Source organism: Heteronotia binoei, chromosome 1 (assembly GCF_032191835.1).
Source record: "Heteronotia binoei isolate CCM8104 ecotype False Entrance Well chromosome 1, APGP_CSIRO_Hbin_v1, whole genome shotgun sequence".
NCBI lineage: Eukaryota > Metazoa > Chordata > Lepidosauria > Squamata > Gekkonidae > Heteronotia > Heteronotia binoei.
This window is the reverse complement of record NC_083223.1, coordinates 245,002,982-245,020,467: the sequence shown is the minus strand read 5'-3', so window position 1 is coordinate 245,020,467 and position 17,486 is coordinate 245,002,982. Positions and strand designations below refer to the sequence as shown.

The window sequence follows — 17,486 nt, the reverse complement described above, 5'->3', positions numbered from 1 at the left end:
TATGTGTTAAAGTCACATGTGGCTCACAAGTCACAGTCTGGCCATCCCAACCTAATCTTTCAAGATCATGTACTTCCAAATTTTGCTTCTAAGGGGTGTGCCCCATCCATTTTATCAGGAAGGTTTCATAAAATTATTAGAAACAATTTATTTCTAAAATAAGAAACAGAAACCTTGTAAGAGTCAGGGCTTGCTAACTTAGAATTCAGCTGCTTTCTGATATGGGATGTTTTAAAAATTGTTAACATACTTTCCCACTTCTCTGATATCCTGACCCAGAGACCTCTCTCTCAGTCCCAAATAAAGATAAGAAAATGCGAGTATGATTTGGATTGCGCACCTTTGATGTTTACTCATTTCTGTTAGATCTATTTCCCAGAATTTAGGATTCATTAATATGAAGCTACCTTATACTGAAGCAGACCCTTGGGTCTATCAGAGTTGACACTGTCTTAATTACTCAGACAGCAGCTTTTCCAGGAGCCCAGACAGAGGTTTTTAACATCACTTTTTGCTTGGTCCTTTTAACTGGAGATGCCAGGGATTGAACACCGAGCTACAGCCCTTTCCCTGAAATGTAGCACTTGTATTTGAGGTTTAACTTCTCTCAGCCAGCATTTCTAAAGAGTTGTTTTTAACAAACACACAGAGACACAGAATATCAGATCTTTTTATGACCAGTTTTATAGTAGTGTTTGTAAGGCGCAGAGTGGTAAAGCCCTCTGCTCACGACCTGAGTTCTATTCCAGTGGAAGCTGGTTCAGGTAGCCAGCTCCAGGTTGACTCAGCCTTCTATCCTTCCCAGGTTGGTAAAACGAGTACCCAGCTTGCTGGGGGGAAAGATCAGGGAAGGCAATGGCAAACCACCCCCTAAAAAGGTCTGTTGTGAAAATGTTGTGAAAGCAGCGTCACCCCAGAGTCGGAAACGACTGGTGCTTGCACAGGGGACCTTTCCTTTCCTTGTAAGGCAAAACCTTCCATGACTTTGCAGCGGATCTCCTCCAAAACTTATTTTGATCAGATTGATTTCACTATTGTTTGAACACTTCAGTCCTTCTAAGGTTACATGTGCTTTTCTTAGTTGCCAAATGCTAATCTATTGGGGGGAAATTTCTTCTGAATATCAGCAACCAGGATTTGTATAGTATATTGTGAGGCAGGTCCATCCCATGCTGTCTTCACCATATATCAACCTATATTACCCAAAAGTATGTCACAGACAGTAGCTGCATTGCAAAGTGGGGTTTGCAAATCTCCAGGTGGTGCAGAGAGGCAAGCTAAGCAACATAGTGCAGCAGGTCAGCGAGAATTAATCACTCATCTGTCCTGGAAAAGAGTTCTTTTCCCCACACTCATAAACATGAACAAAACCTGCCCTTTGAGATGAATCCAAATGTATTAGCTACCTATAAACTCTAACCTAGCCTGTTCCTGTATTCCTCATAGCAATTTAACTTACTGCTAGCATCTGTAACTAAAGCTGCTGTTAAATGTACAAGGCAATCCCAAGGGAAATTTCATTTGCTGTACCTTTGTTATACTCAGTTTCCTTCTTCAGACAGTGGCATTTCCTGACATCCCAAGGAAACCACGTGAGAACTTCTTCCTACTCCAAATAGTTTAGAGCTCAGCTTTTCCTAGCCTGAGGACTGGTGGGGAAAAGCTGTGCCTGTCACACACCTGGAACAGGGCCTACTCAATAAAACAAGAGAATGGGGGCATCTTCATACTGGAACAAAGTAGCTGGATGACTTATTTTCTTAGGAAAAAAAAGGCTAGAAAAGCAGCAGCTACTAAAACCTTTGTGAGAAGAACCCTCTCCTGAAGAAGCACAAGGGGTTAACTTCCTGCTAGTCCTGCAACACATTCTGTTAATGGGAAAGAAGTTGCTTCTGATTGGATGATTATGACATAATGCTGTCACATAACAGCCAATCAGAAATCATCACAAGTCTTCTGTCTAGTCTTTATTAATCTTTTGCTTCACTTGATACAGTAGAAGGTTTGATTAGTCTTTAATTGCAATGTACTGTACCTATTCTAGAAAGGGAGCACAGAAAAAGGAGGGCTTCTACCAGATGATTAAACAACAAGAAAGCCTCTTGCAATACCCCTGTTACTGAAATGACAGCTCATCTCCTCCCTCCATCATAGCCACAAGCTCAAAGCTACATTAAGATAAGCTCATTTTATAGAGGAACATGCCTGTATTATGAATGTGTTGGGATTGGTTTGTAGTGTCATAACAAAAGTCCTTACAATATACACAATGAACAGAACAGGACCAGTTCAAGTTATCCAAGAACTTTGTCAGGAAACCCAAAGGTCCTTTCCTGTCCTTTAGATTTCCGCATAGGACCCAATCCAGCTGGCAGTTCCGCACAAGCCTCAAATACCTGCCTGCTCTTTAGCAATTTCCATTTTTGTCCTTAAAACTTATGTAGAACAGCTTCCCAGCTGATTATCCCCACTGAGTCAAAACTATTCATCTCCAACAAGCCTTAACATCCAAAATCCATTTCTTGAGGGAACCGCCCCCATACCAAATACTACAAAGTAGCTGAAGTTATATAGTATTGAAGCATCAACACATGTAAGTGTAAGTATATAAAAACTATCACAACAGTTCTTTTAATTGGGGAAAATAAGTAAGTGCAGTTTTCTCAATTGGGATAATCTTCCTTGATCTGAACCTGAAGTGGGCAAAGCTTGAGTGACTCGGATGAAGACTCAGCAGCTTCTACACCACAGATGCAGAAGTACGGGACAACTTCTGCAAAATTATCATGAAAAGTATAAATATGACTCTTGTGCTCTGCATTGTAGAACGACAGCTCCCCTTCATCACAGTCCAGCTCCACTCTGACCTTCTTGAGGTCCTTTCCGCTTGCAGCCCCGAGCAGGATTGACTTGGAGGACTGGCATTTCTTGTTGCTGTCACCCTGCATACGATACATGTATGCAAACCCAAGATAGGAATCGCTGCCAAAGCTCCACTGGTAGCCGCAATGCTTCTTAGCCACTCCGATGCACCAGTTATCAATGCCGCCAATATCTACTTCCCAAGCATGAGATCCTTTGGAAAAGCTCTTGGAGCCCAAGACGCAGGGTAATCCAGCAGAGAAACGTTCTGGGACATCCACCAATAGCTTGTAGTTACCAGTGGAAATACTGGTGAGGTCATCGGAGACAGACAGCCTTCCTGCAGATGTGTTGGGGTCAAAGCTGAATGGGACTGAAAAGGAGAGACCAGCCATTGAGAGGGGTGGGGGGTGGGGGAGAGAATCTGATAAGAAAATTACTTCCAATTGATTTTATTACCTCTGACAGTATACGTTGCCTCTATAAAGGAGCTAGAGCTAAAAGGTAACAACCAAGTACAGAGACCGTGTGTGTGTGAATACTAGCTACTGGAGGAAAACAAACACAGATCAGCCCCATAATGCCTCTGTTCACGATCACTGCCTACCATAGCATCCCCCAGTTCAGAATTTCTCAGACTTTCTTTTTAGTTCTCTTTGTGATGGTTCTTTAATTCTGGGCACACAGTTCGGTTATGGCAAGTTAATAAATGCAGGCTTTTTAAAAAAGAGCGTGTTATCAACTTGGATTCTTTATTCTTAAATCCCTCCCCCTTCTCTCTAAGTCTTTGGGGACACAATAATAGATCAACAGAAAATCCCATTAATTTCTAAGATAGTTCTGACCCAATTACCAGTATATGATCCAAAAGGCTAAAAACAACAAAATTGGAAAATACATCCATAAAAACAGACGTCTTTAATAAATCAAAAGTAGTACTTGACAGCTATATGCTTTTCCTTCAGAAATGGCAATCCAGACCTGTATAATGTATATACATGGAAACAGAAAAGGAGTGCGGGTCTCTTGTTACAGGCTTTGGTGCTTTCTCAAGAGTACTACTTGCCATGGCAGGCTAGGGGCACTTAACTTGCAAATATATACCAACCTGATATTTCTACATCAGGGACAACGTTCACTAAAGCGAGAAACACTGCAAAATTAGTGTTCCATAAGAAGGAACACTGCCCACTTCAACCATCTTCTTTGGAACACGAACAAGAGTGAAGACACCACTTGGAACTAAATGTAAGTTATACCAGTTCTCAGAGATCAGTGGAGAGGGAGGAACACCATCAAAACGCAATACAACTAGTTCTGTACGTTCAGTTTTGGATCCCCTAAGCCAGCCTTGACTATAGAGGTCTTAACAGTTCTTCCAAAAGAAGAATGTCCAAAGCATGTGTTGTATACAGATTTCTGCAGCAGTACACTGCTGTCCTCTAGTGGCTAGAAAGAGCATTTGCAAGAGCCCAGAAACTTTTTATAAAATAAATAAAACCAGACAAGAAAAGCAGTAGCATTTTTTTCATTGGAGGGGGCAAATTGAGGGAACAGCTTCTGAATCAACTTCTCATACAGGCTAGCTTTTTTCCTGCAGGGTTCAAAAAGATTTTCTCATATTGCCTCCCTCTCCCCCAATTTCTCTACATTTCTTCCTCCCAAAGCTGCTTTCCCTAAAGAGGTAGCATTAATGTTTTGAAAGCACAACAGATTCCTCTGTTTGCATACCTTGCCTCTTTCAGAAGGCTTTCTAGGGGAGTCTCTAATTCATCCAGCATTTAAGGCAAACTCAGTGAAGCTATAGGAGTGTTTCTCATGCATTCTCTCCTTACAACAGCAAAACAGTTTCTAAAAAAGGTATTACAGAGTTTCAGTACGTACTACCTGTTTTAGGTTACCTTTAACATGGTCTTCCACATGCATCACCTGGCATCTTCAGAAACGTACCTACTTTGATGATAGTCAGCATTTTCTTCCACACGTTGTATTGCAAGGAATCCAGGTATTTTGTAATTTCTATCAGCATCCCTGGGGGAACAGCTTCTGGCTCTTCCACAGTCCAGGCAATTCTGGAGAGCACATTCCAGATAAAGCAGGGTGTGAGAATCTATGGTTAGGAAGCACCAAGCATGTGGCAAACTAGCCAAAAGCTCTCCCTTGAAAATGCTAGAGATAATTATGACATGAAAGTCATCTGTTTTCTCCTGTATGAGCATGAATTTCTGGAAAATCTTTCCTTTAAAAATAAAGAATTCTAGTCTTCATCCTTGCAAATTTGGAAATGGAAAGTGATCTGTTCTAAGTGTTTAAGCATACACATGGAGCCCCAGCATATGCACCAAGCTTTTGAAACGGCTTCCACATTGAGTTCAGACAAGAAAACCAATTCAGCACATAATTCCTGTGTGTGCATGGAATGGATTCTTCAGTTGCGTAAAGAAGAGCAACCCAAAAGGCAACTGTCTTGCCAGAGACAGCATGAGAACTGCAGTTCATGTGCTGCTTTGGGCATGCTCCCCCATGGAATGAGAATATTTTGCAGAATGTTTGAAGAGACTAGGATAACAGAAATCACTGAACTGCCATTTATGTAGTCTACAACAGAACTACGGCCCCTCTATCCCCATATTAATAGATGTTTCTTGACCTACCTGCGTTTCCTGTTTTTGTGTTTCTGAAAGGGAAAGAGAGAGAAAGCCATGTCAAGAAGGTAATTTTTAACTGAACTGCTGCTGAGGGACTGGGGCAGGGAAACCTGTTATGAGGAAGCTCTGTTGCCTCTGCAGTATATTAGCAGCTGCACCAGCCACAGAGAAACCACATAAGCCTGTCCCCATTTGGAAGCCACCAGAATTTATTTTATTTAAGTCTGCTTTTCTTACCTAGACTCAAAGTAGATGACAAAATTAAAAATCAATGCAATATTAACAGGAAACAAATACACAATACAATAAAAACTGCCTAATTGCCCCCCCCCAAGGACATTAAAAATACAACCTTATTCCAGTTATAAAGATGTCCTCTTGAACAATCCTGTTTGGACATTCTGAGACTGCTGCTACAGTATAACAAGGGGTAGGTGGAAGATATTCCCCAGAATCCAAAATTTCCCAGTGAACACAAGCCAATTCACTCTGACCAGTGGCCTATCAAGGTCAATGCTGTTTACTTTGGAAGGTAGAGGTTTTAATGTGATTTCTTTAATGTTCGAATTTTTGTTCTAAGATGCCAGTTTGGCTTCTTAGCCACCCTGAACGGAAGGTGGATATAAATTGAATGAAATAAATAAATCCTAAGTATTCTTGCTTTATTAATGTAATCACAAATTTATAGCCAGGGCATGGCCAGGGATTCCTCCAGTGAGAGGAAGCGTTGAGAACAGATGGCTGCCAAGTTGAAACTGCTTTTCTGCTGCAAGTGTTTATAGTTTGGACATGGGTCTTAGCCTGTGGATTACAGCCCAATGGCCTTGGCTGGTCAGACTGACTTGGTGGACATCAACCCAGGATTTTCCACTTACTTTTTTTTGTATGGTCCATTTAAGGGGTTTTTCTTAGGGGGGTGTGTGTGTGTGTGCGCACATGCTTGCATGCCTGGATGTCATGGTGGCTTCTGGTGACTCCTGCTGGGACCTGAATGTTTTTCAGAGAAGTGACTTGTCTCACCTGCCTCTGCATCCTGGCCCTGGTATTCCTTTGGAGGTCTCCCTTCCCAGAGTCAGCCTTGCTTAGCTTCTGTAATCTGATGAGATCGGGCTTGCCTGGCCTATCCAGGTCAGGGCTACATTTAAGGTATTTTTGTAAGCCATTTTTGTGTCCTCACCAGGAAGAAAAGAAAAATCTATACTGACTAAACAAATGTCACTGAAATGTTTCTAGTACAAAAGTGCAAGGCAGAAGGCAGCCTATCCTTACAGGAAAAGCACTAAGTAAAATCAGTCTCTTGGGCAAAACTCTGTAAGATTCTGCTTTGCCTTAACTTGCAGTGCTGTGCATGCCATAGCAACTATTAAACAAACAAAAGCTCTCAGAGGGTTGTGGAGATGGAATCTTTCCAGCTGATTCAGGGTAGAGGCAGTTGTCTCCAGACCTTACCTGGAGGAAGGAGACATCATCTTCTTTCTGGTCAGCCTGCAACTGGTCAACCTCCTGTTGCAAGATGCTGCTTTCTTCCAACAGCTTTTTGATCTTGTCGTCAATCAGGTCCTTCTTCTGCTTGGTCTCCTCCTGCAGCTCCTCCAGCATGGCGTTCTCCTCACTCCACAGGAACTCATGGAGTTGTTCAAACTGCTTTTTGATCTCTTTCTCCAACCTGGCACTTTCTACCTGTTGGCAAGTGGTGGTGATTATGGGAAGGTGAATGAGAAAAATAGACATTAAAACAAACAGGGATGTTGACTCCACCAAGGAGCAAACCTGTGATTTATTATCCTACCAAAAAGGGGCGGGAGGAGCAGGAATTGGAGGCATGGCTCCTTGCCAGGAATGAACAGGGTCCAATCTGTGAAAGACTTGCCTTTGAAAAAATAACCTGTCAGCTCTTAAGATTGCTTTCACACATCATTGGATAATGCACTCTCAATGCATGATAGCAACCATTCGCAACTGGATTTTCCTGGGTGTAACAGGAAAATCCACTTGTGATTGACAATAGTGCATTAAGAGTGTATTTTCCAATAATGTGTGAAAGCACCATTATCCAAAGTATGTGAAAGCACCCCTACTCTGCTCTCAAGAACAGCTTGCGAGTAAGGATTCCCATCACAAACTTGTAACCAGGTACAATGCTATGCCCTGACCTGGATGGCCCAGGGTAGCCCAATCCCATTAGATCTCAGAAACTAAGCATGATTGGCCAACAAAGAAGTCCAGCGTTGTTACACATGGGCAGGCAATGGCAAACCACTTCTGAATGTCACTTGTCTTGAAAATCCTACCAAGTTGCTCTTAACTAACTGCGACTTGACAGCACTTTCCATCACAACACATATAACACACCTAAGCATCACTGTTTCTAATGAGGTACCTGCCCAAAAAGCTGCACTTGCCAAAGATGTCCTTTTTGTTTAATGGCTAACAAAAAACCTGGTCTTGATGACAAGTGGAATGCACATGAAAGGACCCCATCATATAAATCCCTAAGATCAGGTTTCATTCTCTCCAAAATTGCAGTGCTGAGTGCAGCACTTTTCTCTGGATAACAACTAATTACTTATGCACAAAGCATCCGAGAGATGCTCTTAGACAGCTCTGGGGTGGAGGATAAGCTGCTACCTGAACCCAGGCTCAAAGGACAGCCCTTAGAAGCAGCTCCTATTCATGCTCCACCATTCTGGGTTTTGTTTCTTGCTCACACTAGCGTGTGTGACAGAATGCTGGGAACTGGTTTCCAGATGAACACATGGGAATTTGACAACTAGAACAGGCGAGAGTGGGCAATGCTATGCCCTCAAGGCCCCACCCGGCATCCAAGGCCCTGTCACAAGCAGAAGCTGGCTTATAGGTGCCTGCTTGTGCTGTTCAGCCAAGAGTACTGCTAGAGTAATAAGAGGGCTGATAAACCATAAGGTAATCAAATCTAATTCCTTTCCCTGTGGCAGCATTCTACTGTACACCCAATTAACCATTAGAGATTAAACACCATAATCCACAACTTGCATATTTTATTTAGAAAACTTATATTCCGCCTGTTCCCATAATGGGCTTAGGGTGGATCACAACATAGATTAGATATTAAAACCAAGAAGTCAAATTTAAAACAGTACAGTAAAACCAAAGCAACAGAACGATAAAACTAAATAAGGTGCAACACCAATGGAAAGGGCACATTCCACAAAATACAGTTTTTGAAGAAGAAGAAGATATTGGATTTATATCCCGCCCTCCACTCCAAAGAGTCTCAGAGCGGCTCACAATCTCCTTTACCTTCCTCCACCACAACAGACACCCTGTGAGGTGGGTGGGGCTGGAGAGGGCTCTCACAGCAGCTGCCCTTTCAAGGACAACCTCTGCCAGAGCTATGGCTGACCCAAGAAGAAGTGACGGAACTAAAATCAGATTCAGCACCACAACAGGCTATAAAGCATGATGTCACAACAAGGGAGGCTGACTGATAGAATAGTTGGTGGAATAGGACGCCCACTGCCTCAACCAAAAGCCCGGTGGAACAGCTCTGTCTTACAGGCCCTACGAAATGGCAGCAGCTCAGGTAGGGCTCAGATCTCTATAGGGAACTGATTCCACCAGGAAGGGGCCAGGGCCAAAAAAGCCCTGGCCCTGGTTGAGGCGAGATGGACGTTCTTCGGGCCAAGGGTGGTCAGGAGGTGCTGCGTAGCAGACCGCAACACCCTCCAGAGCGTATATGGGGAAAGATGGTCCCTCGAGTATGTCAGTCCCAGGCCATGTAAGGCTTTGAATGTCAGTACCAAAACCTTGAAGCTGATCTGGTACTCAATTGGTAGCCAATGCAACTGGCGCAGCACCAGCCAAATGCTTGCCCGTAAAGGCAATGCAGTTAACAGCCGTGCTATATAAATGTATATAAACCACAGGTAAAATTAGTACTATGACAAGATCACATGGACTTGAAACACTGTGTGGGACTCCCTTCTCCCTCAACTATATTCAATTTGTAGCTAGCCGAACACACAAATACACCCAGCAGAAGAAAGTCATCTGTTCAATACTTGTAGGTACCTTGTTGTGGTTAGCAATTTGTTTGTAAGATGACTGTACTTTTCCAAATTCTTGCATCTTATCCCACAGAGATCTTTCCATGTCTTTGCATTTGGCCTAGAGGGACACAAGGCATAGCTTTTACCTTCTATGTTTTCCATCCTGTTCATAGAAAGGGGAAGCCCCCATTTAAAAAAAAGTGTTAATTCCATATTGCAGTATAAGAAATTGTATGTTATTTATTGTCTGCCTTTATCACTGAGACTCAAGGTGGATTTCAAAGTATGAGTCAATACAATTAACAGGATGAAGAGACATCTAATAACGTAATTAGGATTTCAGAACAGGGTATAAACATGACATGTTATATTACATAGGTAGAAATATAATGCAGTGAGAGCAAGGTAAAAACACAACAACGGATAATACATATTAGCAACAGATAATACATATTCAGTAGAAAGAACAGTGCAATCCTGTTCCTTCTACTAAAATGTCTTTCTGAATCATTCTGTTATAATGCTGCCCTATTCATTCATTTAAAAAAATACCCTCCTGAACAGTTCTGTTTTACATACTTGGCGGAAACCCAAAAGGGCAAGAGCCTTCCTGACCTCCTCAGGCATGCCATTGGGTAGGGCATGCTACAGAGTACGCACATGCATGGGCAGTTGTTGATTTCCCTATTTGCAGGGCAGCACCTATTCAGATGACTGAAGCTGTTGTAGTGGAACACAGAAGAGGTGATCCTGCAGATATGAGGGTCTAAGGTGGCTATGAAGCACTTTGCATGTGATGGCAGAGCAGCTTGTAGCAGCAATTGGCTGAACTGCTGTGAAATTATGAACATTCACAAACATTCTAGCCTCCTAGAACATTAAAAACTTCAAAAGCGGCATTAGGAGGAGTTACAGTGCTCTTGCTGTGCTACAAAAAGGACTGCACACCACTTTAATCATGACCCAGGCAAAATTTGATAAAGCTGCTGAAGAGGTAAAAAAGCTGAAGGCTCAACCAACTGATCAAGAAATGTTGGATATCTATAGCCACTTTAAAGAAGCTACTATTGGAGATGTAAATACAGGCCATCCTGAGATGCTTGACTTCAAAGCCAAAGCCAAAAGGTATGCCTGGAATGTCCCAAGAAGATGCAAGGAAAATATGTATAGCAAAAGTGGAAGAACTGAAGGGCAAATACAGAAAGCAATGAACTCATACATGCCGCTTTAAATGAAAACATGCTATGGTAATGCTGTGTATAACTAAATGTTGTACTACACACAATTACATTGCCAAGTGGTAATGCCACTTTGAAGATAATAGCTATGTAAATTATTTGCTCTGTGAACTTCTAATGGTTTATAGAATAAAACTACCAAGTTCATAATAGGGGGAAAACCAAACTTCAAACGCATGCAAATGGTCAAGCTGGCATTAAGAAGCAAAATGCCAGCATTGATTGGGGGGAAAAAAAACCCTCTCACAGGTTCTACGAGCAGAGTGGAGTTGGAATGCAGACTGAGGCATAGAAAGTAGAGTAGGAAGAGGTCTCAGTAAAGGAGCAAAGAGACAGTGAGTTGAAAGGCATCAGAGAACAGTTAAAGAAAAGAAATGGCTAACGAGAGGAAAGGGGATAGAATTTAAAAGAAATCTCATGTCCTTGAGCCCCACAGCAGGGTTACAACCCAACGATAAAACTCATCTCCTGGTGTGGGTTCTTCTTTTCACCTGATAACTGAACACAATGCATGGTGTTCTGGTTTTCATATCCCTGGATGATTCAAACCAAAGGAAAATTTCATATCCTTTGGGAGGAGTCTTAAGACTACCGAACCATCTAGCCCAGGCTACAGTCTTACACAGCAGCCAATCTGTATGGTCAGCCAAACAAACAAGACACTGAGCTAAGGCCCTCTGCTGCTGCCTCTCAGCACTGTAATTCAAGGCTTACTACCTATGGATGTGGAGACTCCCTTTAGTCACCATGGCTACTGATGGATCTTTCCTCCACAAATCTGTCTAAGCCCTTTTTAAAGCTATCTATGCTTGTGGTCATCAGTACCTCCGCTAGCAGTAAATTTCATAGTTTAATCCTCATTAAGTGAAGAATTAATCCTTTTCATCCATCCTTAACTCAGGGATTTTTTTTGAGCAGGAATGCACAGGAACACAGTTCTGGTTGGCATGGCATGCAAATGACCTCCTGCTGGGCTTTTTCTACAAAAAAGCCCTGCCTGAACCTATTTCCCAACTATTCATTAGATGCCCCCCCTCCCCGCTCTGGGTTCCAGTATTATAGGAAATGAGAAAAAAAGCTCCTTTTACCCACTTTCTCCATTCTATACATAACCTAATAAACCTCTATCATATCCCACCCTAGTTGTCGCTTCTCTAAAGGGAAGTCTCAGATTCTCCAGCCTTTCCTCATAGAACCCCCCAATCATCTTGATTGCCCTCCTCTGTACTTTTCCAACTCTGCAATGTCCTTTTTGGGATGCAGTGACCAGAACTGCATGCAGTATTCCAAATGAGGCCTCACCATAGCTTTATACTTTCTGTTCCCCAAGTAAGAGTCCAGGTCCCATATGCTTTGTACACACACTTTCTTTCTCAAGGTGTCAGGCCTCTTAAAACAGACTAGCATAATCTAACATGGAAGTCTCCCCAGTGATAGACTACCTGCACTCAGACATTGCAACACATCCCAATATGTATATCTATACCCACATATGATGTAAAGAGATGAAACATTTAACAGTACAGAATCTTTTTTGCTTTGCGCAACTCAGAAATACATTTCATTAGGAATAAAACCATGGGAAAACTTTTACTCCATCTTGATTAAAGCTTGCTAGGCAGAGCAAACAACTCAGGGAGGGGTTGACACCTGGCCCAGGCGCCACTGCTTCTTCAAACTATTGTGTGCTGGCTGATCTGGCCTGGCCGTCTTTTCATACTGAATCACACATCCTGCATCTTGCTCTTAAAAGACAGGAATCAACATGAGGTTAAGTGACTCACAGCAACTCATGTTGTGTCAGAGGCAGACAGGAATCCAAGTCTGGAAAGCATGACTCAAACTTGTAACTGCCTTTTAGTCTCCTCCCCATTTGCTGGGAGTTCATGCAATGCTCTGTTAAACTTTTTCCAGTATAATGTCCTCTCTTCTCTGCTCTAAGAGAAGTTACTAAGAAAGCAGTGAGATAGAATTCAAGTAGTAAGCCATGCTAGTGCCCCTCTTCCTCCTCAGATAAAAATTCTGCAAGGGAGTTAGTGCTCTTGGGAAGTAATCCAAAGCTGCAAGAGTCCCTTGCTCAAGGCCCATAGGGAGTCCATGACAAGGATGGGACCATATCAGGATCTCACTGGTATTTCTTCTATATCGTCATGGCTTCCAGCCCTATCATCTTCCTTGCTCCTCATCACTTTCCTTGAAATAACACTTCCTGGAAATCCTGCTCTTCATTATGCAAGGAGTGTCTAATAGGCATGTATGTCTTTAAATCCCTATTCCTTTTTATTTATTTAGCTCAACAAGGGCCTTTCAAGCCAGAGGCAAACGTTATTATGCACAGCAGAGTTAACAGGATTACAGTGAGATTCCCATCCTCTGCCTAACCACACTGTAGCCCAATTGACTTCCGCCCTGCTTTGCAATTCTCTTTTGCTTTCCAGAGATTGGAAATACTGCCGCAAAGGATTCACCTTGTTCTACTAAATGCCTAATAGCCAAGTCTGACAAGAAAGCCTGTTCAGGTCAAGAGACTTCAGCTCATTTAACAAATCCAATAAAGTGACAATCTGTGTTGTCCTGGTCTGCTTATCAAGCTGTTACACTCTTAGATGATTAATTTCACCCATCTCTCTCTCTCGGCTTGACTTCGTGAACGAAGATTTAAGAAAGCTGCAGTAGTCTACGTCTGCTGCAGGCTTGCTGGTGGCTGACAAGACCAATGCGGGACAGGCAGGTCCGGCCACAGTGGCTGCAGGGAAAAGTCTGATTTGGGGTTGGTGCTGTAGCAGTGCGATTCTTCCTCAATCTCGTTTTGTCCTCACCCATCACTAGCCATTATAATGTACCTTCCTGAGCACACTGGCTCAAACAAGCTAACTGAAGAGGACTTTGTGTGTGTGGTTTGCTTAGAGGAGAACCAAGGCAGCAGGCAAATTGAAGACAGTATCTTGAAGTACACTAGCAACTCCTAAGGGCCACATTATCTGATCCTCACATGAGGTATAGGGCCAGGTGGGTAGCCATGTTGGTCTGAAGCAATCGAATGAAGCTAAGAGTCCAGTAGCACCTTTACAACCAACAAAACTTTGTGTGCATGCAAACTTCAGATAAAATGAAATGGAAGAAAACCATTCAAACACATAGACAGAGGCTGAACAGCAAATCAGCACATAACATGATGAAGGTATTTTGAGACAAAGCAGGAATAAAAAATGCATAGGTACAGGGGTCCATGTAAGGTCCCAAGGGGCAGTAGCTCAGGGGCAGAACATCTGCTTTCCATGCAGAAGATCTCTGGCACCTCCATCTAAAAGGAACACAAAACATCCCCTTCCCCTATATCCTGCAGAGTCACTGACCATCAGAGTAGACAATATTGACCTTGGCAGGCCAAAGGTCTACCTGAGAAGAAGGCAGCTTCTTGGGAAGCCCTATGAACCAGTACAATGCCACATGGTTGTGAAACTGCACTGGTGCAAAACTTTAGGCCCAGAGCACAAGTGATATTCACTACAAACCTCAAATGAATCAGAACCCTCATGCATCCAGGTTCCCACCATCAATGGGGTTGCATGCCAAGAATGTCTGCTATGAAAAGGCCCTCAACTCATAAAGTAAGTGCATTCAACAACATAGCTAAAAGAGCAGAAATTTGCCATGCAGATTAATGTGCCTCATTATATATGTAACATAGAAAATGAGTAGTTTAGCTTAAAGCAAGGCATGAGATATACAGAAATGTGTGCGGCGCTTAAGGTTATTCATACTCTGACTTTGCTAAATAATAAAGGGGTAAGACATCTGAAGCAGGCATTTTTACCTGCAGGTACCATTCTAGCCTGGCAAGATGAACGCATTAAAGAGAACACCCTGGGCCCCGCCTGGTTAGCCCAGGCAAGCCCAATCTTGGTAGCAAAGCAGGGTTGATCCCTGGCAAGTATTTGGATGGGAAACCTTCAAAGAATACCGGAGTCGGCAGGCAATCAAGCCACTTCTCTGAATGTCCTCCCTGCCCTAGCAGGAGTCACTAGAGTTCACCATGACTTCCAGGCATGGGGACACAAACATACACACGCATACAAAATACAAAAACACCAAAAAGAGAGCAAAAACACCTTTGGCCGATTGCAGTATGCACAGCTACCCCTTGGCATATACTGAAGACTCCCTTGGTCCCACAAACAACCTACCCTGTAATCCTTGGCGATCTCCCCGACAGGCCTCATTTTGTGGTCAGCGTGTTGCTTTGAGTTTTGGCATACGAAACAGACCAGCTCTTTGTCGTCCAGGCAGAAAAGCCGGGCCTCTTCGCGGTGCAAGGTGCAGAGAGCGGAAGCCTCCCGAGCCCGCTGCTGCTGTTCCTGCTGCTTCTTCTCCTGCTTGAGGAACATCTCCACAATGTTGGCAAGTGTGTGGTTGGTGCGTAGGTCCTCCAGGGAAGACGTCGCTTTGCACACTGGGCACACGTGGCGGGCTTGATTCTCCCAGGAACGGCCCACGCAGCCTTTGCAGAAATTGTGCCCACAGCGGAGAGTGACGGCATCCTTGAAGGGCTCGTAACAAATCGGGCACAGCAGCTCCTCCTTCATGGTGGTCGTGGGCAAACTGGGCTCCAGAGAAGAAGCTGCAGAAGGTTCTTTGGCCATAGACCTGTCAAGGAGGAGATAGGAGGGAAAGAAGAGGAAGAAAATGCAAATGCTCTCCACAAAATACCCAGCTGTAGCCAGTGACTCACAGCTGTTGGCTGTTAAACTTTTGCTCCACCTTACTTCATTTCTCTCCGCCTCGTTTTTTTTTTAGCCGTTGAGTGGCAGAGTTTAGCTCCAATGAACGAAAGGCTGCTAGATCCTGTTTGGAAAACTACTGCCTCTCGACCTAGTGGGATTCCTCTAGAGCAAGGCAGTAGAGAAGGGGGGGGGGGAGAGAATTTAAGCAACCTGCAGGGATTTATTTCAAATAGACAGAAGAAACTTGCGTGGGGAGTAAATGCTCTCATTTTTTCGAGGGGATTTCCCGCAAATGTTGGAGGCGGGAGATCCCAGAAGCACATTTACGCGGGAATTGACGTCCTTGCTCTCCAGTGATGTTGCACCCAAAGAAAATGGAGCGCGCACTCAGGTTCAGTTTCCCTCTTTATGGAGACGGTAACGTCCCAATAAGGCGCCAGCTGCGATGCGCGCAACCTCTAAATAAGTGGGTGTGTGGCAGGTGAGTTCGAGCCTCAGCGAAACAGAGGCGTCTGCAGTTGCAAAAGACGCTTACTAGGAGGAAGTAAGCCTGTGCCCCGTTTTACGCTATAAACTAAACACAAATGCTCGGGAGTGAGTCCACTGACTATTCTGATCCATCGAATTCGTTTAAGGGCTTTCAGTTTTTTGCTGAGAATCAACAGGATGGTTCATCCCCTTCCAGGTCTTTTTTTAATGCCAGAACGTTATAGAAACTGCGATTGTCGTAAGAATAATTATGCATTTTAAAAAATAATAATTATGCACGCGATCAGGTTTCGTGTCTGGGAACTGGGATCAGTCACTTTTTAGTATTGTATTAAAGCGGAAGGAGACTCCAAGCCGCCACGCGGTTTAGACTCCCGGGAGACGCGGGAAAGGAAAACCAAAAGTAGCGCTTTGTAAATGGAGGAGCTACTTGGGAAGTCGATTTCCCCACCCACTCGACCCCAAAATGAGTTTTTTGGGCAGTTCCAGCTCTATAGTCAACTAGATCAGCCAATGATAATCGGCAGACATATGGGTCCCGGTACTGGCCTCCAGATTCCCTGCATGCACGTCTCCTTCTCAAGGCAAGCCCCCCTCCCCCTTTCTCCCCCCCTCCCCCTACCTTGTGTTAGAGGGGGTAGGCAGGCATCTCTGGCAGCAAATTCTGGAGCTCCTTCTCCTGGGGCTCCGGGCGAGATTTCCCGGGAAAAAAGCCATTAGCGCCGACCCTCGATCACTCGATCCCCCAGTTCGCGCAGTAGTAACTTCCCTCCACTTCACAGAAAGAGGCTGGAGTCTTGGGCTTGCCTTTTATGTCTCGGAGCCGAGTAGGCGCTGTAACTCCGCCCTGCACGCTTGGGCCAGACAGTTTGTGCCCGGGTTGGGTGATGCTCCGGAGGAGGGGGGGAGGAGTTGCTGAGCTCCTCCAGCCAGTCTAGTTACCTTTCCCTACCTGCGCTGGGGGAGGCATCCAGGTTGGTAAGGTAAGTAGGTCAAGGTAGTAAAGGGGTGTGCCAGCAACTGGCAACGCTCCCTTTTATTCTTACACTTCTGAAAAAGAAGCTGCCTGGTGGATGGCACGACAACCGGAAGGAATTGGAAAGGCTCTGGCTCCAAATTATCCAGATAGATTAAAGCTGGGAAAAGCAAAGCATTATGAATAGGGGGGAAGCCTCGATGAGGAAAAAGAAGTGTGATTTCTGTCAGTGGGAGATCCTGATTTAACAACCTTTGAGAATTCTTTGTCAGCGAGCAGGTGGCTAAAGCCCCTCTAAAGTAGCTGTTATGTATTTGCAGATTCAAAATCTTTTGACAGGATCGCTTACATATGTGTTATTTAGCCCAGTTTAGATGGAATTTGGGGAACAGGTTTTTTCTCTGCTTTCCCACAGCATCATGGTTCTTTCCTGCACCACCCATCCTCATCATTTCTGCAATCTTTCCCAAACCTGCTTTTCTGCGAAGTTTTGCAAAAAATCACAGCAAAGCCTGCAAGAC

The 17,486-nt window shown here is 43.9% G+C and overlaps 1 protein-coding gene and 1 pseudogene across 3 annotated transcripts; one reads left to right on the top strand and one right to left on the bottom strand.

Moving 5' to 3' along the window:
- Nucleotides 1–2,600: 2,600 nt before the first annotated feature.
- Nucleotides 2,601–16,866, bottom strand: TRIM35 (tripartite motif containing 35). Of its 3 annotated transcripts, none has more exons than XM_060250435.1 (7): nt 16,612–16,866; nt 14,964–15,423; nt 9,561–9,656; nt 6,960–7,190; nt 5,517–5,539; nt 4,813–4,934; nt 2,601–3,235 (listed from the first exon to the last, which is right to left on the bottom strand). In XM_060250435.1, exons 1-7 carry the CDS (start codon nt 16,704–16,706, stop codon nt 2,664–2,666), a joined length of 1,599 nt encoding a protein of 532 aa, XP_060106418.1. In that variant the 5' UTR covers nt 16,707–16,866; the 3' UTR covers nt 2,601–2,663. The 3 variants fall into 3 exon arrangements, with proteins under 3 accessions (XP_060106418.1, XP_060106425.1, XP_060106410.1); XM_060250442.1 differs by lacking the exon at nt 16,612–16,866 and adding an exon at nt 15,828–15,935; XM_060250427.1 differs by lacking the exon at nt 16,612–16,866 and adding an exon at nt 15,543–15,881.
- Nucleotides 10,468–10,867, top strand: LOC132579913 (acyl-CoA-binding protein-like; annotated as a pseudogene).
- Nucleotides 16,867–17,486: the final 620 nt, after the last annotated feature.

What these genes read in the sequence shown, in the direction of transcription:
- TRIM35 (XM_060250427.1), bottom strand. Translation starts at nt 15,823, where the DNA reads ATGTGCTTCTGGGATCTCCCGCCTCCAACATTTGCGGGAAATCCCCTC. An exon ending in CACAAAAACAGGAAACGCAG is followed by an intron (nt 4,935 to 5,516) that starts GTAGGTCAAGAA and finishes TGTGCTCTCCAG; the next exon opens with AATTGCCTGGACTGTGGAAG. An exon ending in GCTGACTATCATCAAAGTAG is followed by an intron (nt 3,236 to 4,812) that starts GTACGTTTCTGA and finishes TCTCCTTTTCAG; the next exon opens with TCCCATTCAGCTTTGACCCC.